General features: G+C 40.6%; 1 protein-coding gene across 2 annotated transcripts in view; it reads left to right on the top strand.

Annotated features, from left to right (window-relative positions):
* Cat (catalase) overlaps positions 1 to 18,314 on the top strand; it is a 34,836-nt gene that overhangs the window by 335 nt on the left and 16,187 nt on the right. The window contains exons 1-4 of one of the 2 annotated variants that reach the window (XM_090347896.1): positions 305 to 737; positions 14,070 to 14,241; positions 16,044 to 16,154; positions 17,423 to 17,553. In XM_090347896.1, coding sequence (XP_090204022.1) covers positions 702 to 737; positions 14,070 to 14,241; positions 16,044 to 16,154; positions 17,423 to 17,553 — 450 coding nt within the window. In that variant the 5' untranslated portion in view covers positions 305 to 701. Of the gene's footprint in view, positions 1 to 304; positions 738 to 14,069; positions 14,242 to 16,043; positions 16,155 to 17,422; positions 17,554 to 18,314 lie in introns of those variants that run through there. The other variant, XM_090347895.1, reaches the window with a different exon arrangement.

The raw sequence follows: 18,314 nt of genomic DNA, 5'->3' as shown, positions 1-18,314 counted from the left end.
GTGGATTCTGGGGCGCAGGGCAGCGGGGCTTGCGGGGTTGGTGGGTGGGGACCGGGCGCGGGTGGCTGGCTCTGAGTTTTGCATTTGTGCCAGCTGGGACAGAGGTCGCAGCTGGAGCCTTGAGGGAGCTGCGGGAAGCCTGAGTCGGCTCTGGCTTTAACCTTCTTGAAATAATGGCTATAGAGGTCCATGCATACCGGGGGCGAGGAGGGGGGAGGCGGTGGACAGGGACCGTGTTTTGTAATCCTGATGTCCCCCGCCAGCATTCCGGTGTTTGGTGCTCACAACGTGAAACCACTATATACAAGACTTGTGAACACCAGGCCGGGCATATCAGACTGAACCCCACGGAGGGTGTTGCTTTACACTACTGAGTGCCTGCGTCTGCTGGTCCTTGTTGGGGCCAAGGTCTTCAAATCCCCTGGAGGTTAGATGGAACCACACCCTTGAGGAGCTCAGAGGGGAGAAGTGGGGGGACCCAGACGGAGAAACGTCTCCATCCAGCTTCTGTACAAATTGCATAGAGTGACCCTGGCTGCCAGCTTTCCCAAAGCAGGTGACATTCGAACGGACTGTTGAAAGAACTGAGGATTGAAGCCACTTAAGGGGCGAAGCAGGCGTTCCTGTTCTGTGCCCCAGGGGTGCTGTGTCTCAAAAGGACATGTTGAAGAGGCTGGATTAGATGAGATTGTATTCGGTGGATGTCTTCTTATGGCCTATTGGACCAGTGTCATACGGTTGGTTAATTTGGCAGAAAGAACTAGAGCTGGGCTTTTCCCTCAATGCACCCAACACTTTCTCTAAACCGTGTTCATGGACTGGGGGGGTGGAGGTGGGGGCTTGATGCCTGGTCCAGGGCTGGCATTCATGGTGCTCTGTCTGTGATAAGGGCTGCTATTCTTCTCCTAGCCCTCCTCTGTCCTTTGTTATACTCTGTCCAGTTTTTCATGATTTCTTAAAGTGAGCCAGACAGACTTAAAAGTCTTTGTCAAGAATATGCAGAGTTAAGATTAGAACCAAGATACACACAGCCCGTGTGTACCCAGGGGCTGCTAAATCCTGGTTCACACTGAAGTTTTCTCAAATACTTGGTGAAATGAAACACATACGGGCAAGGCTGTAAGATTTTTTTTTTAAATAAAAGAGAACATACTTATTTTAAAAGCACTGACTTTTGTTCTAAGACTAACTTGCCTCTTTCTTATTTGGGAGAATGATTAACTTGTTGAATCATGAAATCCTTACTGATTTTGCTGACACAGTTGTTTGTGTAGGAAACAAGTGGTTCCCAAAGCACACATATAATTTCGCCTTTGCTCATGGTTTCCCATTGTCCTAGGTACATTATCCTGATCGACAGTTACACTGCTGTCTTGGTCCTCAATTTTTGTTCCTTCAAATGATTTACTTAGGCATGATTTCTACCTCTAAAAGGAATTTTGAATTTGCCATATAGCCTCTATATTTTTGCAAACACCTAATTTTGAAAAAAATTTAAACATTCAGAGAAATGGAAAGGATTTCAGAGTTTACCAACATATTTTCCTATATGTCTTTTTGTAGTACTTACTGGGTGTTGAACTCAGGGCATCATGCTTGTTTTATTTGCTTTGCTGGTGCTTTACCATTTCAGCCATGACTGCATCCTGGCTTTTGTTGGTTATTTTGGAGATGAAGTCTAGAGGACTTTTCTTTCCTGGCTGGCCTTGAATTACATACTCTGGATCTCAGCTAGGATTGCCTGAGTGAGCCTCTGGTGTCTAGTGTCATTTTACTATTTATCTTGTGTGTGGGGGGGTAGGGGTGTGGGTGTGGGTGGTACACACACACTCCCTTGCACACGCCCTAGTCCTGGGGCTTAAATTCAGAGCCTGAGTACTGTCCCTGAGCTTCTTTGCTAAAGGCTAGCCCTCAACTCCTAGAGCACAACTCCACTTCCACGTCTTTAAAATTGTTAATTAGAGATAGTAGTTTCATGGACTTTCCTGCTCTGGCTGTCTTTGAACTGTGATCCCCAGATCTCAGCCTCTTGAATAGTTAAGATTACCGATGTGAACCACCAGCATCTTGTTGCAGTTCGTCTTTTATAACAGGTTGTTCTAATGATCCTGTAGTTATTAATTTGTTTAATGTATCTCAGAGTAAGTTGAAGACAATAGTGCATTTTATCTTGAAACCCTGACTGTATAATTAAGAGCCCAGAATACAATTTTTAGAGGTAGTATTAACAGAATTAAATACACAAATGCTCGGCATATTATTCTATAGAGTTTAGTAATTATACATACCAGTGAGTTCTAAACCCTTATGAATACATCAAAGACAGACATAGCCATGACTGTAATAATTTCTGCATGCTCTTCTCTAGTTATTCTTAGGTTTCCTTGCCACCCCCATGGTTGCTCTAGGAAACCACTGATTTATGTACTATTTTTTATAAGGCTTCTTTCAGACAGCAAAAATGTTGGAAGGTTCATTCATGTTGTGATATATATCAATTATTTATCCTTTTGTGATGAGTAGTATTTCCTTACATGAATTGGTCATATATATATATATATGCTGATCATATGTAAGTGTGTGTGTATTTCCTTGTATATGTTTATCATATTGCTGAACTGTTTTCAGCTTTTGGAGCTTATATGGAAATTATTACATCAGTCTTTTTATCTTCCTATGTTTTTATTCTTCTAATGAAATTCCTAGCTAAGTGTAATGGTACATGCTTGTGACCCAGCTCTAGGGAGATAGTGGCAGGAAGATCACAAGTTCTAAGCCAGCTGCTACTTTGGGAGATAATGTCTCAAAAAATCCAGAACAAAAATGGAAACAAACCAAACTAAAAAGATTCCTTAAGAGTGGATTTCTTGGGTCTGGGGCAAGTGACTGTTTTAGGAGAAACTTCTCAGCTCCTTTCCAATGTGGTTGTACCTTTTCACACTCACACCAGCAGTAGGAGACTTTTAGTTGCTTGTTAGCATTTATTTTCCACAGTCAAGTGATTAGGTCATCTTTCCCTGGGGATTTAATTTGCATTAATTTGGGGATGAAAGATATTGAGCATCTCCTCACAAGCTTAGGGACCCTTGGTAGATACTGTTCTTTTGTAGTACCTGCTAAAAAATCTTTTTTCTTTTTAAAAATCAGATTGTTTATCATTTAATTGTTGATTTAGAGCCTACATTTTAATGTAAATTGTGTGTGGGCAAAGTACTGTGGTAATATCTCACAGTATATGTAATGGTGTAGATGTTTTAGAAATGTATTTCTCTATTACATGATGACCCAATAGGGAGATTACAGAATTCAGCCTATTTGTGTCTAGGATGCCAGTATCCTATTTTGTCTAAAATATGTATTCTATGTTCCCTGGGATTGATTTAACTACTTTCTTGTGATATAGCAATGACCATCATCTCTTCCAAAAATGCTCTTTTTACTTCCTGACACTAAAATGTTTCTTTTGCTCTTTCACTGGGCTCTGGGCACTTCAAAATTTGAAAATGTATTGGGACTGAGAGTTTGGCCTAGTGGTAGAGTGCTTGCCTAACATGTACGAAGACCTGGGTTTAATTCCTTGGTACCACCTACATAGAAAAAGGCAGAAGTGGTGCTGTGGCTCAAGCAGTAGAGCTCTAGCCTTGAGAAAGACCAAGAACAATTCTTAGGCCCTGGGTTTAAGCCCTGGGATTGACAAAAAAAAAAAAACAACCCAAAACAAAAATTGAAAGTGTGGCAGGATACTTTGTTACCTCCTTCTTTAAGAAGCAGATGCTGGGGTTGGAAGTATGTGTCAGCCAATGGACAACAGGTAACTGAGTCCTAAACATACACACACACACACACACACACACACACACACACACACACACACACACACAAGCTATGCTGAGTGCCACGCTAGGTGGATCACCCTCTGGAGCCAGGGTATCAATCAGTGTGGATGCAACTCATTGGGTGTCTCCTTGTGGGCAGATGTTGATGATGACAGATGAATTGAATAATTAAATCTTTGTAGATTTAATTATTGGGCATCAAATCTAGTTTATAGGCATGACTTGGGATCCAGTTAAACATCTTTCTCTCTCTTTTTCTCAAGGTACATCGGCAAGAGTGGAACAGTGCTATAGCCATCCCCATTCACTTTGAATGGAACTCTTGCTCACTGCTTAGGGGCATGGACTCATCTCTGAGATCCATTGATTTCACGAGCAGCCTCTGATCCTGTTTGGTCACACTGGAGATCTGAACTTTTCAAGTCTAACCTTTACTCTCTGGGAGAAGCTGTGTCTTATGCCTGTCTATCTTGTGAGGAAGTTGTCTATATGAGGATCTGTGCTTCTTAGAGTATCTCTGAAAAGAAGCATGTTGGGGTTGCAGTATTCAGGAAGGAGTAAATGTGAGAGTTCATTGTTCTTGTGCATAGGTTTGCATTTTTCATGAGAAATACCTAGGAGTAGAATTGTACAGTCATAGTGTATCATTGGCCAGACATTAGGAGGAAGGAGTATTTTTTTTTGCCAGTCCTGGGCTTGGGCTGAGGGCCTGAGCACTGTCCTTGGACTTTCTCAAGGCTAGAACTCTACTACTTGAGCCACAGCACCACTTCTGGCTTTTTGCTACGTATGTGGTACTGAGGAATCAAACCCGGGTCTTCCTGCATGCTAGGCAAACACTGTACCACTAGGCCAAACTCCCGGCCCCAGGAAGGAGTATTTTTAAGCTTTTGTTTTTACTCCTTTATCAATGCCTTTCTAGATCGTGATATATATTTCCTTTAGGTAAGAAAGGACAGGCTGATTGCAAGATGTAAAATAACCAAATATGAATTTATGTTTACTTTTGTATTTACTTATATAAAGAGAGTAAAAGGATCTTTTTATTTGTGGATCACTTTCTCCCCCCCCTCCGCCCCCTTTCTATTTTTGGTACCAGAACTGGGGCTGGGGCTTGAACTCAGAACATTCTCCCTTAGCTTTTTTTCGTAAACTCTCTTTCCAAATTTGCTCTATCCTTGTCTTTTGGAAAGATTGCAAGACTAAGCCAACTCTTCAGGCTGACAGACTTACTTATGATAATTGCAAGACTGGGAAAATTCTCTTTTGTGATAGCTATCATTTAGTGCATTTGAAAGGGTTTATTTGTCATAAGCTATAGGGCTATTCCAAATACTTTTAATTACTGAAAACCCTAACAAATGTTTTGCTGATTTCTGTCTGGAAACGTTGAAGTTGTAGAGTCATTGTGGTGGTAGTGCATCAGAGAGGAGTGGCAGGAGAGAATACCTATGAGCAACTACTGTAAAATGTCCATTCAAACTATTAGGGCTTTGCTTGAAAAAGAAACATTTCTCAGTTGGAATAGCTGGATGCAGTCAGTCTGGGCCTACAATGGCTCTGTGATCAAGGAGTCTGACACTTACTGTTCTCCTTTAAAAAAAAGCTATTATTTTATTTCTTTTAGAATAAAGTGATCTACTATTTGTCTTCCAGGGTTTCCTTGGAATCAATTTTATTTTATTTTATTCTTCTCATCATGATTGTGAGGTTCTGATGGTGGGGAATGTTTGCCTGCTAACAGAAATTATGTATATATTTTTTTAAACAAAGGGCACTGTATTGCCATACAGAAACTACACTTGTCTATGCTTATCTGTACAACTGTGGTCCGGACCCCCCCTTGATAGTTGTTCTGGAACACCCTTGCTAGCAATCATAATGATTCATAGAATCTTCTTCATTTTGCCTCTGTAGGTTTCTGCCTCCTTGTGCCCTTTGAAACCATCCACGTTTCCTATGCCATGCCTGTCCTTGTTGCTGTGATCCTGGCTTCTATCCAAACAGATGAGCCCTCCCCCTCTCTCTAGATTGACAGGCCCTCAAGGTACAGATCTAATAGTAGATAGTGTGCTTTGGAGGTGGCATTCAGTACTTTTGTCCCAAGAATTACTGTTTATGTTCTTGATCAAGAACATAGCTTCATTTGTTCTTATCTTTCTTAGATTTTAATTTCACCTATGGTATATTATTTAGCATTTAATCAAATTTCTTATTTGTGGAGTGCCTTAGGGGAACTATATAGACTAATACAGGCAATGACTAAAACAGAATGAAAAACTATTTTTATCTCTTTAGGATATCTAATATATTGATTTATAACCAAGGCATCTGTTGACCAAGACAAAGACAACTTATAAGATATTTAAGTGATGTAAGACTACCCATAGATTCCTTTCCCCCTCACCCCCAACCTCCTGTGACGGGGCATCTTTTCTTTCCTTCCTTCCTTCCTTCCTTCCTTCCTTCCTTCCTTCCTTCCTTCTTTCTTTCTTTCTTCCTTTTTTTTTTTTTGCCAGTCCTGGGGCTTGAATTCAGTGCCTGAGCACTGTCCTTGGGCTTTCTCAAGGCTAACACTCTACCCTTGAGCCATGCACCACTTCCGGCTTTTTCTATATATGTGGCACTGAGGAATTGAACCCAGGACTTCATGCATGCTAGGCAAGTGCTCTACTACTAGGTCATGCTCCTGGCTTCCCTCTTTCCTTTTTTAAAATTACCTATCCAAGGAGGGATCTTGTGACACTTTGATGCATACATGTACAATGTACAATGCACCAGTTAATCCTGCCCTGCTCTATTACTCTTTTTTCCTTTAACAAAGTGCCTTGCTGTATAGTCCAAGTTGGCCTTACACTTTACAATCCTTTTGCTTGAGACAACTGAGTGCTATAATTATAGGCATTTGCCACCACACCCAAACATAGTTCTCTATCTTGAAGACGATTAGAGCATTGTGGAATTCATTTATGTATTATGTGTTTGAGAAACATTACTGTAATGTCAGGGAGTCTCTGTAGAATGCATTAAGATAGAAGAAAGAAAAAAAGAAAGGAAGGAGGAAGGGAAGGAAGGAAGAAAGGAAGGAAGGAACAAAGGAACGAAGGCAGGCAGACAGGTAGGCAGGAAGGAAGGAAAAAGAGAGAAAAAGAAAGAAAGTGGCACACCAAATAATCCAGAATTTAGAATTAAATGAATGGCATGGAAGTAAGGATTTGTCACATTGTCTTGCTGATATTTTGTCTGGACAGGATCTAACATTAATCTTACTTCTACCGTGGACTATTTGTAGTGCTAAACTCTTACCCTTGTCTTGGTGAAATATGTTAGTGTAGGAATAATAAACTAGAGCCTGGTTGATTTCATATTTGGGTATTGACATATCCTTGTTTTATTTTCTCTCCCTTGCTTCAACCTCTCTCATATTTCTCTGATTAAACAATTTCATTTGCCTATTCATCACAAAAACCTCTTTATTATGGAAAATACCCATTTAGTATTGAAGGAGAGAAGCTAGTTTAATGCACCTCCAAGTGCTTGTCTCTCAGCCTCAGTACCCATCTTGTTTTCTTCCTTTGCCACATTCTCCTTCCATTTTCTGAAGCAGATTTAAGATAGAGTGTCATCTCATGCTCGCCTTGAGTGTCACCAAAAGATTGGAAATCTTTAGTAATACCCCGTGGGACCTAAAGGATGAACAAATGCCCAATCAAACTATCAGTTTCCTGATTGTCTCTGAGAGGAAGATGGCCTTCACAGGCCTATATTGCTATCCCCAGAAAGACCTGAGCAGCTGGGATAGGTGGTGAGCCGTGCAAATGAGATGGGCTTTATGCTGAACACTTGTTCTGCTAAGACAGAGAGGGTGTGAGTGGATGTATGACACAGGTACATCCAGGAAGATGTCAGTGGGTCAGCATGCTAATATGTACAGATGCTGCTTTTCGGGAGAGACCTCTAGCTTTGGTCTATCTTTATTTCTTAAAAAATAAATCTAGTGATCATTCACTGAATTAAAGAAACAAAAAGACTGAAGTTGAAGGAAATCTCTTTGGCAGTACATTCTCTGTGATGGACTCTGGTGAATAGCCATCATCAGTTAATGGGATTAATTCTATTTATCTCACTAGATTATTGGAAGGCTTTAGTGAGATAACCCACCCATTTATTTGAGTAAACTTTATTGCCTGTTGATATTACTATTGTTATTATTTTTTTTTTTATTATTGCAGTGCTGGGAATTGAAGCCAGGACCTCACATACTGAGCAAGTGCTGTAAGACTGAGTTCAGCTTCCTTTGTTGCATTGTTCTTCTCTCCCTCTTTCCCTTTCTCTCCTTCCTCTTTCCCTCTCTCCTTTCCTTCCTTTTCTCTCTCCTTCCCTCCCTCCCTTCCTGCTTTCCTTCCCCCTCTTCCTTCTTTTTTTCCCCTTCAAGTATCACTACTGAGGCTTGAATTCAAGACCTCTTGCTCTCACTTGGCTTTTTTATTTGAGGCTGGCATGGTACCACCTGAGCCACACTTCCATTTCCAGCTTTTTTGCTGGTTAATTGGAGGTAATGGTCTCACAAACTTTTCTGCCCAGGCTAGCTTTGAAGTATAAGCTTCAGATCTCAGCCTTCTGAGTAGCTCTGATTATAGATATGAACCACCAGTACCTGGCTGTTGCATGAATTTCACCTCAACAAATGTATAATATCTTGCTCCTACATCCTTTTGGTTTAGGTTAGTTCCTCTAGCCTGATGCCACCCTAAACATTCCTGAGTCAACCTATTTTTGCCTTTCTAGTCTTTACCTTTTGTCCTCTTTTCTGGGTTGTTGACTGCTAAAGCTTTTCCTGCTACACTTGTTCTGAAGGCAAATTTCATATGTATGAGCATGTGTGAGGAAACCTATTATAATTTAGGACAATTGGCTTATTAGGGTAGGGAAGTGATGAGATTCTGAGTGCTCCATTGATACCCAAGAAATCCAATTTCCATTTTCTAGTAAGACTCAGGGCAGAGGCTCTGTGGCTGCACATCCAGTATTCCCACTCCATGATCCCAGGCTTGCTGTCACTGGGAAAGACCAACTGTACTGTACATTATATATTTATTCATTCTCTCCACTTACTCTGCATCGGCCTGCTTTGGACATGGTTTTTATTCTTGACCATGCCACCCCGACCCTTCAATCACGAAGGGACACCATCTATTTATTCCCTGCCTTAGAAGCAGTCTGAAGAATGCCAAGATGTGCTCAAGATCCTGGTTGATTCCAAAGTGAGGCTGGAGTTAGGAATCACTGACTTGTAGTTGTGGGATGATCCAATATGTGGTGATAAAATTCTTGGCATCTGCTCTTACAATCATTATGCACGTGTGTGTGTGTGTGTGTGTGTGTGTGTGTGTGTGTGCGAGAGAGAGAGAGAGAGAGAGAGAGAGAGAGAGAGAGAGAGAGAGAGAGAGAGAGAGAGAGAGAGAGAATAGATGTATGGAGCGATTTCTTTGTGTGGCGACAGGCATCTGCAGAGTAGACAAGTTTAACTTGTCCCACTTCATTTATTGAAGTTTGGATCATCCCATAGCTCTAGGCCAGTAGTTCTCAACTCTGGCTTCTCTTTGGAAACGCCCAGAAGCTTGACAATATCCTGGCCTTCACTCAAACTGCTTATACAAGAAATTTCCAGATGACCCAGCAATCTGGTGCTTAAAAACAACACAAAACCAAAAACTCCTGGATGATTTCCACATATAAAGTTGAAAACCAAGGTTTTACATTTGAAGTAAAGGGAAATGTATGTAGTTTTGCTCTTGATTTGTCGGATTCATTGTTTTTTTTACTTTAAATAGAAAAACAAAACTACACAGAGTCACATGCACTAACAATGTACATATCTTCAGAGGAGAATGGTGTAAGTGTGCGAATTGTCCTCTTCTATGTTTGAAAAGCTGATATTCCACAGGCAGAAGGGTTTGTGGAGCAGGGTGCTTTTGCTGTTTTTGCTATCAACTTGCTTTCTTTTTATTTATTTCCTCTAACTTTCTAAAATATTTATATTTATTGTTGTTGTAAAGATGGTGTACGGAGGGGTTATGGTTACCTAAGTCAGGTAATGAGTACCTTTCTTTTTTCATATATTTTTTCTTGTAATTAATAGAAGGGTTACATTATATTCACCAGATAGAAGGTGCATTACTTCACATACACTGATGTCTTGGTCCCCATTTCCCTCCCCCCTCCCCCCGCCGCTCATGTTCTTTTCCTCCACTTCCCTATCCTTCCCTATCCAATTTTAAATAACCCATCAAGCATATATACAATATATCAGATAACAGGTGAAATACTGTAACAATATGAGATAACCAAGGGACAGCAAAAGAGATGAGAGATAACACAGTACATTAAGGACAACAATCACTCATTATATGGCTTTTGTTTCTATATCCTGGAGGTCCTTTCATTTAGCATCATACCATCTGTCCTTATGTATCTAGGTTTTGCTCTATTATAAATCTCTCCTAGAAGAGCCCAAGGTTTCTACTGATTATGACAAATGAGGGAGACTATTGGGCCTATGTTCCTTTGAGTCTGGCTTACTTCCCTTAATATGATTTTTTCTAAGTCTTTCCATTTCCTTACAAATGGGGCGATGTCATTCTTTCTGGCAGCAGCATAGAATTCCATTGTGTACAAATACCACATCTTGTTGATCCACTCATCAACTGAAGGACATATGGGTTGGTTCCATATCTTTGCTATGGTAAATCGTGCTGCAATGAACATCGTTGTGTTAGTGGATTTAGTATGTCCTTGTTTCTGGATGATTGGGTAAATGCCAAGTAGTGGAATTACTGGGTCATAGAGGAGCTCTATGTTTAGTCTTTTGAGGAACTGCCATACTGCTCTCCATAGTGGTTGAACGAGTTTGCATTCCCACCAACAGTGTAGTAGTGATCCCTCCTGGCCACATCCCCTCCAGCATCTGGTATTAGATTTCTTGATCATGGCCGTTCTGATTGGAGTGAGGTGGAATCTTAGAGTTGTTTTGATTTGCATTTCTTTTATGGCCAGAGATGTTGAGCATTTCTTCATGTGTCTATAGGCCATTTTTCTTTCTTCTTCAGAGAAGATTCTCTTTAAGACTTTGGCCCATCTTTTAATGGGATGGTTGTTTCTTTGGAGATTGGTTTTGGAGTGATTCAATTTTTTGAGCTGTTGATATATTTTAGATATGAGGCCTTTGTCTCTTGTATGGTTAGTGAAGATCTTCTCCCACTCTGTAGGCTTTCTAGTTAATTTGCTAGCTATGTCCTTTGCCATATAGAAGCTCTGCAATTTAATGCAGTCCCACTTATCCAGACTTTCTCTGATTTGTTTTGTTTCTTGGTCCTTATTAAGAAAGTTTTGACATGTGCCCAGGAGACCTAGTGTATCTCCTACTACTTCTTGTTAAGTTTTCAGTGTGTCAGCTTTTACATCAAGGTCTTTGATCCATTTGGAGTTAATTTGCAGGGTGACAAAGAAGGATCCAACTTTAGTTTTCTGCAGGTGCTTAACCAGTTCTGCCAGTACCACTTGTTGAAGAGGCTGTCTTTCTTCCATTCTATTTTTTTGGCTCCCTTATCAAAGATTAGGTGGCCATAGGTCTGTGCGTTAATTCTATTCCAATGGTCTTCAGGCCTGTTCTTGTGTCAGTACCAAGCTGTTTTGGTCACTATAGCTCTGTAATGATAGAGTCTAAAGTTTGGTGTTGAAATTCCTCCTGCTCTGTTCTTTCTGCTAAGAATTGTTTTTGCTATACAGGGTCTTTTATTATTCCATATGAAATTTTGGATTGCCTCTTCTATTTCTTTAAAGAATGACATTGGGATATTGATGGGTATTGCGTTGAATTTGTAGATAGCCCTTGGCAAGATTGCCATTTTCACGGTGTTAATTCTTCCAATCCAGGATCATGGGAGGTTTTTCCATTTCCTCAGGTCTGCTTTAATTTCCTTTTTCAGGGTTTTAAAGTTTTCATCAAAAAAGTCCTTACGTTTTTAGTTAAGTTAATTCCTAGGTACTTTATTTTCTTTGAGGCTATTGCAAAAGGAGTTGCTTTCCTGATTGTTGCCTTGTTCCTCTCATTGTTGGCATATAGGAAAGCAGTTAATTTTTGAGGGTTAATTTTCATACCGTGCTACCTTGCCAAAGTTTTGAATCAGCTCAAGCAGCTTGTGAGAGGAGTCTATAGGGTTCTTTAAATACAGAATCATGTCATCTGCAAAGAGGGAAAGTTTCACTTCCTCTTTCCCTATTTGGATCTCCTTTGTGCTTGATTCTTGCCTTATTGCTCTGGCTAAGAATTCTAATACTATGTTAAAGAGGAGTGGAGAGAGTGGGCATCCTTGTCTCGTTCCTGATTTTAGAGAGAATGGCTTTAGCTTTTCACCATTAAGTATAATGCTAGCTGTGGGTTTGTCATACACAGCCTTTATTAGAGTACCTTTCTTTTTGAACAGTGTCACTTCATCTCTCATTTTCTCCGTGTTTTCCCTCTGACCCCCTCTTGCACAAGTTGTATAGCTCATTTTCAACAGAGTACCTAGTGAGTATCAAGCCTGCATTTGTTCACATTTTGTCCCAGCATTTCTGAGCTCTTGCCTTCCCCCAAACAGGGAAATTACATATGAGACAAAAGGTACAGAAATTAAAAAAAAGCGAGAATAAAGGAAAACAAAAAGCAAAATAATATAAAACTTCTTGTTTCCAGTTCATGGAGTTCCTTTTGTTAATTATCATTTTATGTGATCATATACCTGCAGCTATTGAACCTTTTTGCCAGTTCTGGGCTTGAGCTCAGGGCCTGAGCACTGTCCTTGGGTTTTCTCAAGGCTAGAGCTCTACCACTTGAGCCTCAGCACCACTTCCAGCTTTTTTTTTTTCTATGTATGTGGTACCGATGAATCGAACCCGGGTCTTCATGCATGCTAGGCAAGCACTTTAACCACTAGGCCAAACTCCTGGCCCTATTGAACCTTTTTGATCCTGTCCTAAGAATATCCTGCTTTATCGAGTTGCTTTCTCATACCCACTGAAGTGATGACACTCATGTGCCAAGCCTATAGCCTGAATTTTCCCTATATTTAAGCTCTTCTGATTTATAACTTAACTCTGAGGGGGTAGTTCTATCTGTTTTGCAGGTGAAAATTTAACACTAAGAAGTAGTTTGTGAAGGCTACATAGTTGAGAGCTGGAACTTGAATCTAGGATTTGATGCCAGCACTTAAGGTTTTTCCCTGGTTTCTATTGGCCTCTTAACCTGACACTTCCCCATGCAATCCCTCCCCAATGCCCCTCAGTTTTTGGGAATTGAACTCAGGGTTTCATGGTCACTATGCAGGTGCTCCATCATTTGAGCCACATCTCTGAGTCCTTTTGCCTGTAGTTTGTTTTACAGATTAGGGTCCCCTCATGCTTCAAGGGCATTCAGCCTCTGAGGTATATCCTCTAGCTGTGGACTTTATGGTTTTTTTTAAAGTGTCTTCCCCATTCTATCACTTCCTAGAGAAGAGGCAAGCATTAACTTTGTGCTAATATGTGGGCCAAAACGGGATGGAGAAGGGAAGTTGTATATCTACCTCAGGTGTAATTGAAATGGGAAAATTCGATAGTTGAAGATGAGATCTTTATTAGTAAAATAAGACGTCTCATTTCAGAGACATTCAGTACCTCTAGAACATAAATGCTGTAATCCATCTTTCAGGAACAAGTCATTAGTAGTGATAATGAAAGCCTTTCGCTTTTGTTTCCATTGACAAGAGAGAGACTTCAAATAGCAGGTCCATGCTGCTTGAGAGCAATAATACACAGGGCTTTGAAGTACGCAGTGTGACAGTGTCCATGTAAATGCAGGGGAAAGCCTTTGCTCGTAAAGTGCTGGTAATTTATCAACCCAGCAAAACGCATGGTTAGTTCAGACATTCAGTGCGAAGTGCCTATGGCCCTTTTCAGAGGTGCTGACTAGGGGTTTGTGTGTATAGCCAAGTGACTCTCTAGAGTAGGTGTTATGCCAGGCAGAAGACAATTAAGCCATCTCTACGCTCCTTAGACCACTTGTCTTAGCAGATTATAGTACCTGGGGCACAGGAAATTGAAAGAGAGTTAGAAAGAAGGTGTAACAACTACTAAGTGATGTACCTGTGTCATGTAAGTTAATTCTGGATTGTACTGACTATCTTGCATGCTCTTCCTTGTGTGTTACTGTAGAAACCTGATGTCCTGACCACTGGAAGTGGAAATCCAGTAGGAGACAAACTTAATGTTATGACCGTAGGCCCCCGAGGCCCTCTTCTAGTGCAAGATGTGGTTTTCACTGATGAGATGGCTCATTTCGATCGGGAGAGAATTCCAGAGAGAGTTGTGCATGCTAAAGGAGCAGGTGAGAGCTTTGTTCTTTAATCATAGAAGAATTGTTTCAAGGGCTGGGAGTTTGGCCTAGTGGTAGAGTGCTTGCCTAGCATGCACGAAGACCCGGGTTTGATTCCTCGGTACCACATACGTAGCAAAAAGCCAGAAGTGGTGCTGTGGCTCAAGTGGTGGAGCTCTAGCCTTGAGAAAACCCAGGGACAGTGCTCAAGCCCTGAGCCCAAGCCCAGGACTGGGGAAAAAAAAGAAGAATTGTTTCATAACACCAGGGCTAAAATTATTTCCAAAATTGTTAAATGACTGATAGTGAAAGTGCTAAATCTCCATTCTTGAGAAAAAGGAAAAATGTCCTTCAGTAACTAAAATCCAGATGACAAGTATTTTTGGGGGGTTGGATACACACACACACACACACACACACACACACACACACACACACACACTCCTTCCAGCTAGGCACAGAGGTGCACACCTGTAATTCTAGAACTCAGGAGGCAAAAAGAGGGTGATTGAAAGTTGAGACTATTCTGAGCTACACAGCAAGGAACTTAGAACACTGATAGAATGCTTGCTGAGCTCAGGTGCAAGAACCTGAGTTTGATTTGCAGCATCTCCTCAAAAAAAAAAAAAAAAAAAAGATCACTGTAGCCTTCCATTTCTTCTATCAAGATACACAAAGATACACAGGCCAAAATTACAGCTGGACTTAAATGATGGAAAATTGGAGCATAGTTGGGTTACAGTGGTGGGTCTATGATGACTTTTTCTTTCTCTCTAAAGTTCTGGAAATTAGATCCTGGTTCAAAGTCAATCTGGGCAGGAAAGTCAGTGAGACTCCTGAACTAACCAGCAAAAACTGAAAGAGGAATTGTGGCTCAAGTGGTAGAGTGCCAACCTTGAGCAAAAAAGCTAAGGAATAGTACCAGGCCCTGAGGTCAAGCCAGGACTGGCACACATGCACACACCATCACATGCACACACAAACAAGAAAAAAAAAAAAAAGAAAGGAAAAAGGAGGAAGGAAAGCTAAAAATTCAGTAGGAAAAAGCTTTGTGAAAAGGAAGAAAAAGTGTTTTTGTTAGTCGACTACACACACACACACACACACACACACACACACACACACAAAGAAAAAGGAAAAAAAGAGGAAAGCTAAAAATTCAATAAGAAAAACTTTGTCAAAAGGAAGAAAAAGCGGTTTTTATTTTAATTTTCTTGTGAGCCTGCCCCACGTTTCTTAATTTCATCCCTAGATGCTGAATTTTAGTTTTCCTAAATGATGTTTTCCTAACCTTCCTGTGTGTCTTCCATCCTAACTTGAGATACTGTTCATGGTGTGGTTTGGTAATATGATGGCTTCTCTTTCTTTTCCTATGTTTTCTTCACTCCTCCCTGCTTTCCTCTTCCTCTCCCTACCTACAGTTCGAGACCTTCAGGTCAGTAGTTGTGATGCGCTCTCTCTCTCTCTCTCTCTCTCTCTCTCTCTCTCTCTCTCTCTCTCTCTCTCTCTCTCTCTCTCTCTCTCTCTCTCTCTCTTCTTTTTACACTAGAAAAAACTGGACCCAGGTAGACTGTCATCACTCAGAAATCTGGGAGACTGAAGCAGCCTATAAGTGGAGCTCTCTCTGAACCCAAAATGATGATTGAGCTTTGCATTTTCCTTTTGTGTTTGCACATCTTTCTCTCATCACATTAGATATTCCCAGAGGCTCGTCCTAAACCGTCAGTCTGTTATCAAATCCTGTTGAGGGCCTAACCGCCTGATCAATAGTCTCATGGTGAGGGTTTCTCTCTCTCTCTCTTTTTTTTTACCAGGTGCCTTTGGCTACTTTGAGGTCACACATGACATCACTAGTTACTGCAAGGCCAAGGTGTTTGAGCATATTGGCAAGAGAACTCCCATTGCCGTTCGGTTCTCAACTGTTGGTAAGTAGGTTGGTTCACAAACATGGTGCTGTTTAACTCGTTCTGTGCTTTATTTCTGGCACTTGTAACTTAGCTTTGAGAATAACTTTGTAGGAAGCAGGAAATAAGAATGCCTCCAAATTTTAGAAGGTAGGAATAAATATTTGGAGATGTAGAGGAAATTACTTCTGTTTGTTAAAGTCTTAGGATATCACTCTTAAGTGGTGATATCACAATTCTGTGATATTTGACAAGAACTTGCCACAGGTAGTTGCCTCAAAGGGGAGCATGGAGTAGAGATTTAGTATTCAATCACCATGTTATAAGTTGTTTTTACTGAGAAATTACATATACATAAATAAATTATATATATATATTTGGTCATGGGGCTTGAACTCTGGGCCTGGGCACTGTCCCTGAGGTCTGAGGATTGTGGTTCAAAGCTAAACCTGGACAGAGAAGTCATTCAGACTCTTATCTCCAATTAACCAGAAAGAAGCCAGAATTGGTGATATGGCTTAAGTATTGTATCATGTAATAGAGTACAACCTTGAGTGAAAAAGCTTAGGGATAGCACCCAGGTCCTGAGTTCAAGCCCTGGTACTGATGCAAAAATAAATAAGTACATAAATAAATAATTATATACATACATGTGTAAGAACAAACCTGTATTTTAACTTTTTTTGTGGGGGGGTTCATGGGGCTTGAACTATGGGCCTAGGTGCTGTCTCTGACCTCTTCAGCTCAATACTATTGCTCTACCACTATGCACCACAGAGCCGCCTCCAGTTTTCTAGTGGTTAATTGGAGATAAGTGTCACACAAACTTTCTTGCCTGGCTGGCTTTGAACTGTGATCCTGAGATCTCAGCTTCCTGAGTAGCTAGGATTATAGGCATGAGCCACCGACGTCCGGCTAACTAATTTTTTAAGTATTACCTTCATAGTTTTGACAATTCACTTTAGGATAATTCACTGCCTTAATCTTCATAATTATTCTCTCACCTTATTTTAATTAGAAGATAATGTTACAAAGTCATCTTATGTCAGATAGATCATCTATTTAGCAGTTGGAAGATATACCCTGTTATTACTCTAAATTATTTTGTTTGATGTAAAGACCAAAATTAGTTGCTTGCTTGTAGAAAAATTTCCCCGAGGCAGTTAAACACCTCATTTACTTCTATGAAATAAATTGGACTGGATAGGTTGTAATGTTTCTTTATGACTTTGCTATATGAATGCAGAGTCCAGTGGTTTGTGCTTCATTTTCTGGCTTGAATCTTTCAGCTGGAGAGTCTGGCTCAGCTGATACAGTTCGGGACCCTCGTGGCTTTGCGGTGAAGTTTTATACTGAGGATGGAAACTGGGATCTTGTTGGAAATAACACCCCCATTTTCTTCATCAGAGATCCCATCTTGGTAAGTAATAGAATATTTTGGGCTCTACAGTGTTTACAGTGTTGATTTGAATTGATCTAAATTACTCTATGTAGGTTTCCATTGAGGGTAAACTGAAGGAAGAGTAGAAAAGAGAATTTGGGTTGTCTAGACTGTCCTTTAAAATTTATTTGTCTGGGCCAGGAGTTCGGCCTAAAGGTAAAAGTGCTTGCCGAGCATGCACGAAGACCCGGGCTCAATTCCCCAGTACCACGTACATAGAAAAAAGCCGGAAGTGGTGCTGAGGCTCAAGTGGTTAGCCTTGAGAAAAACCAAGGACAGGGCTCAGGCCCTGAGCTCAAGCCCAGGACTGGTGAAAAAAAAATCTATGTCTGAACTTAATATCTTTTTATAAATTAAATTAATAATTGTAACTGGTCTTAGATTGGTCGTGTCATTGATTTAGTGGGCGGAGTGCAGTTTTCCTAGGACTAGCTGGACTCATACTTGTATCCCCAGTTACTCAGGAGACTGAGATCTGAAGATGGAGGTTCAAAGCCAGCTTGTGTAGGAAAACTCCATGAGAATCTTATCTCTAACCAGAAAAGACAGAAGTGGAGCTGTGTCTCCAACTTTAGAGTGTCAGCCTTGAACAAAAAAAGCTAAAGGATAGCATTCATGCTTTGAGTTCAAATACCAGGGCTGTGTTATTCAGAACTATGATCCATAAAGAAACAGTAGACAATGAGTCCTAGAAGACAGTGTACTAAATAATTCCTCTAAACTTAGGTTTTTAGATTCCC

This window comes from Megascapheus bottae, chromosome 16, assembly GCF_031878675.1.
Source record: "Megascapheus bottae isolate mThoBot1 chromosome 16, mThoBot2.hap1, whole genome shotgun sequence".
Taxonomy (NCBI): domain Eukaryota; kingdom Metazoa; phylum Chordata; class Mammalia; order Rodentia; family Geomyidae; genus Megascapheus; species Megascapheus bottae.
This window is presented reverse-complemented; position numbering and strand designations above follow the sequence as displayed.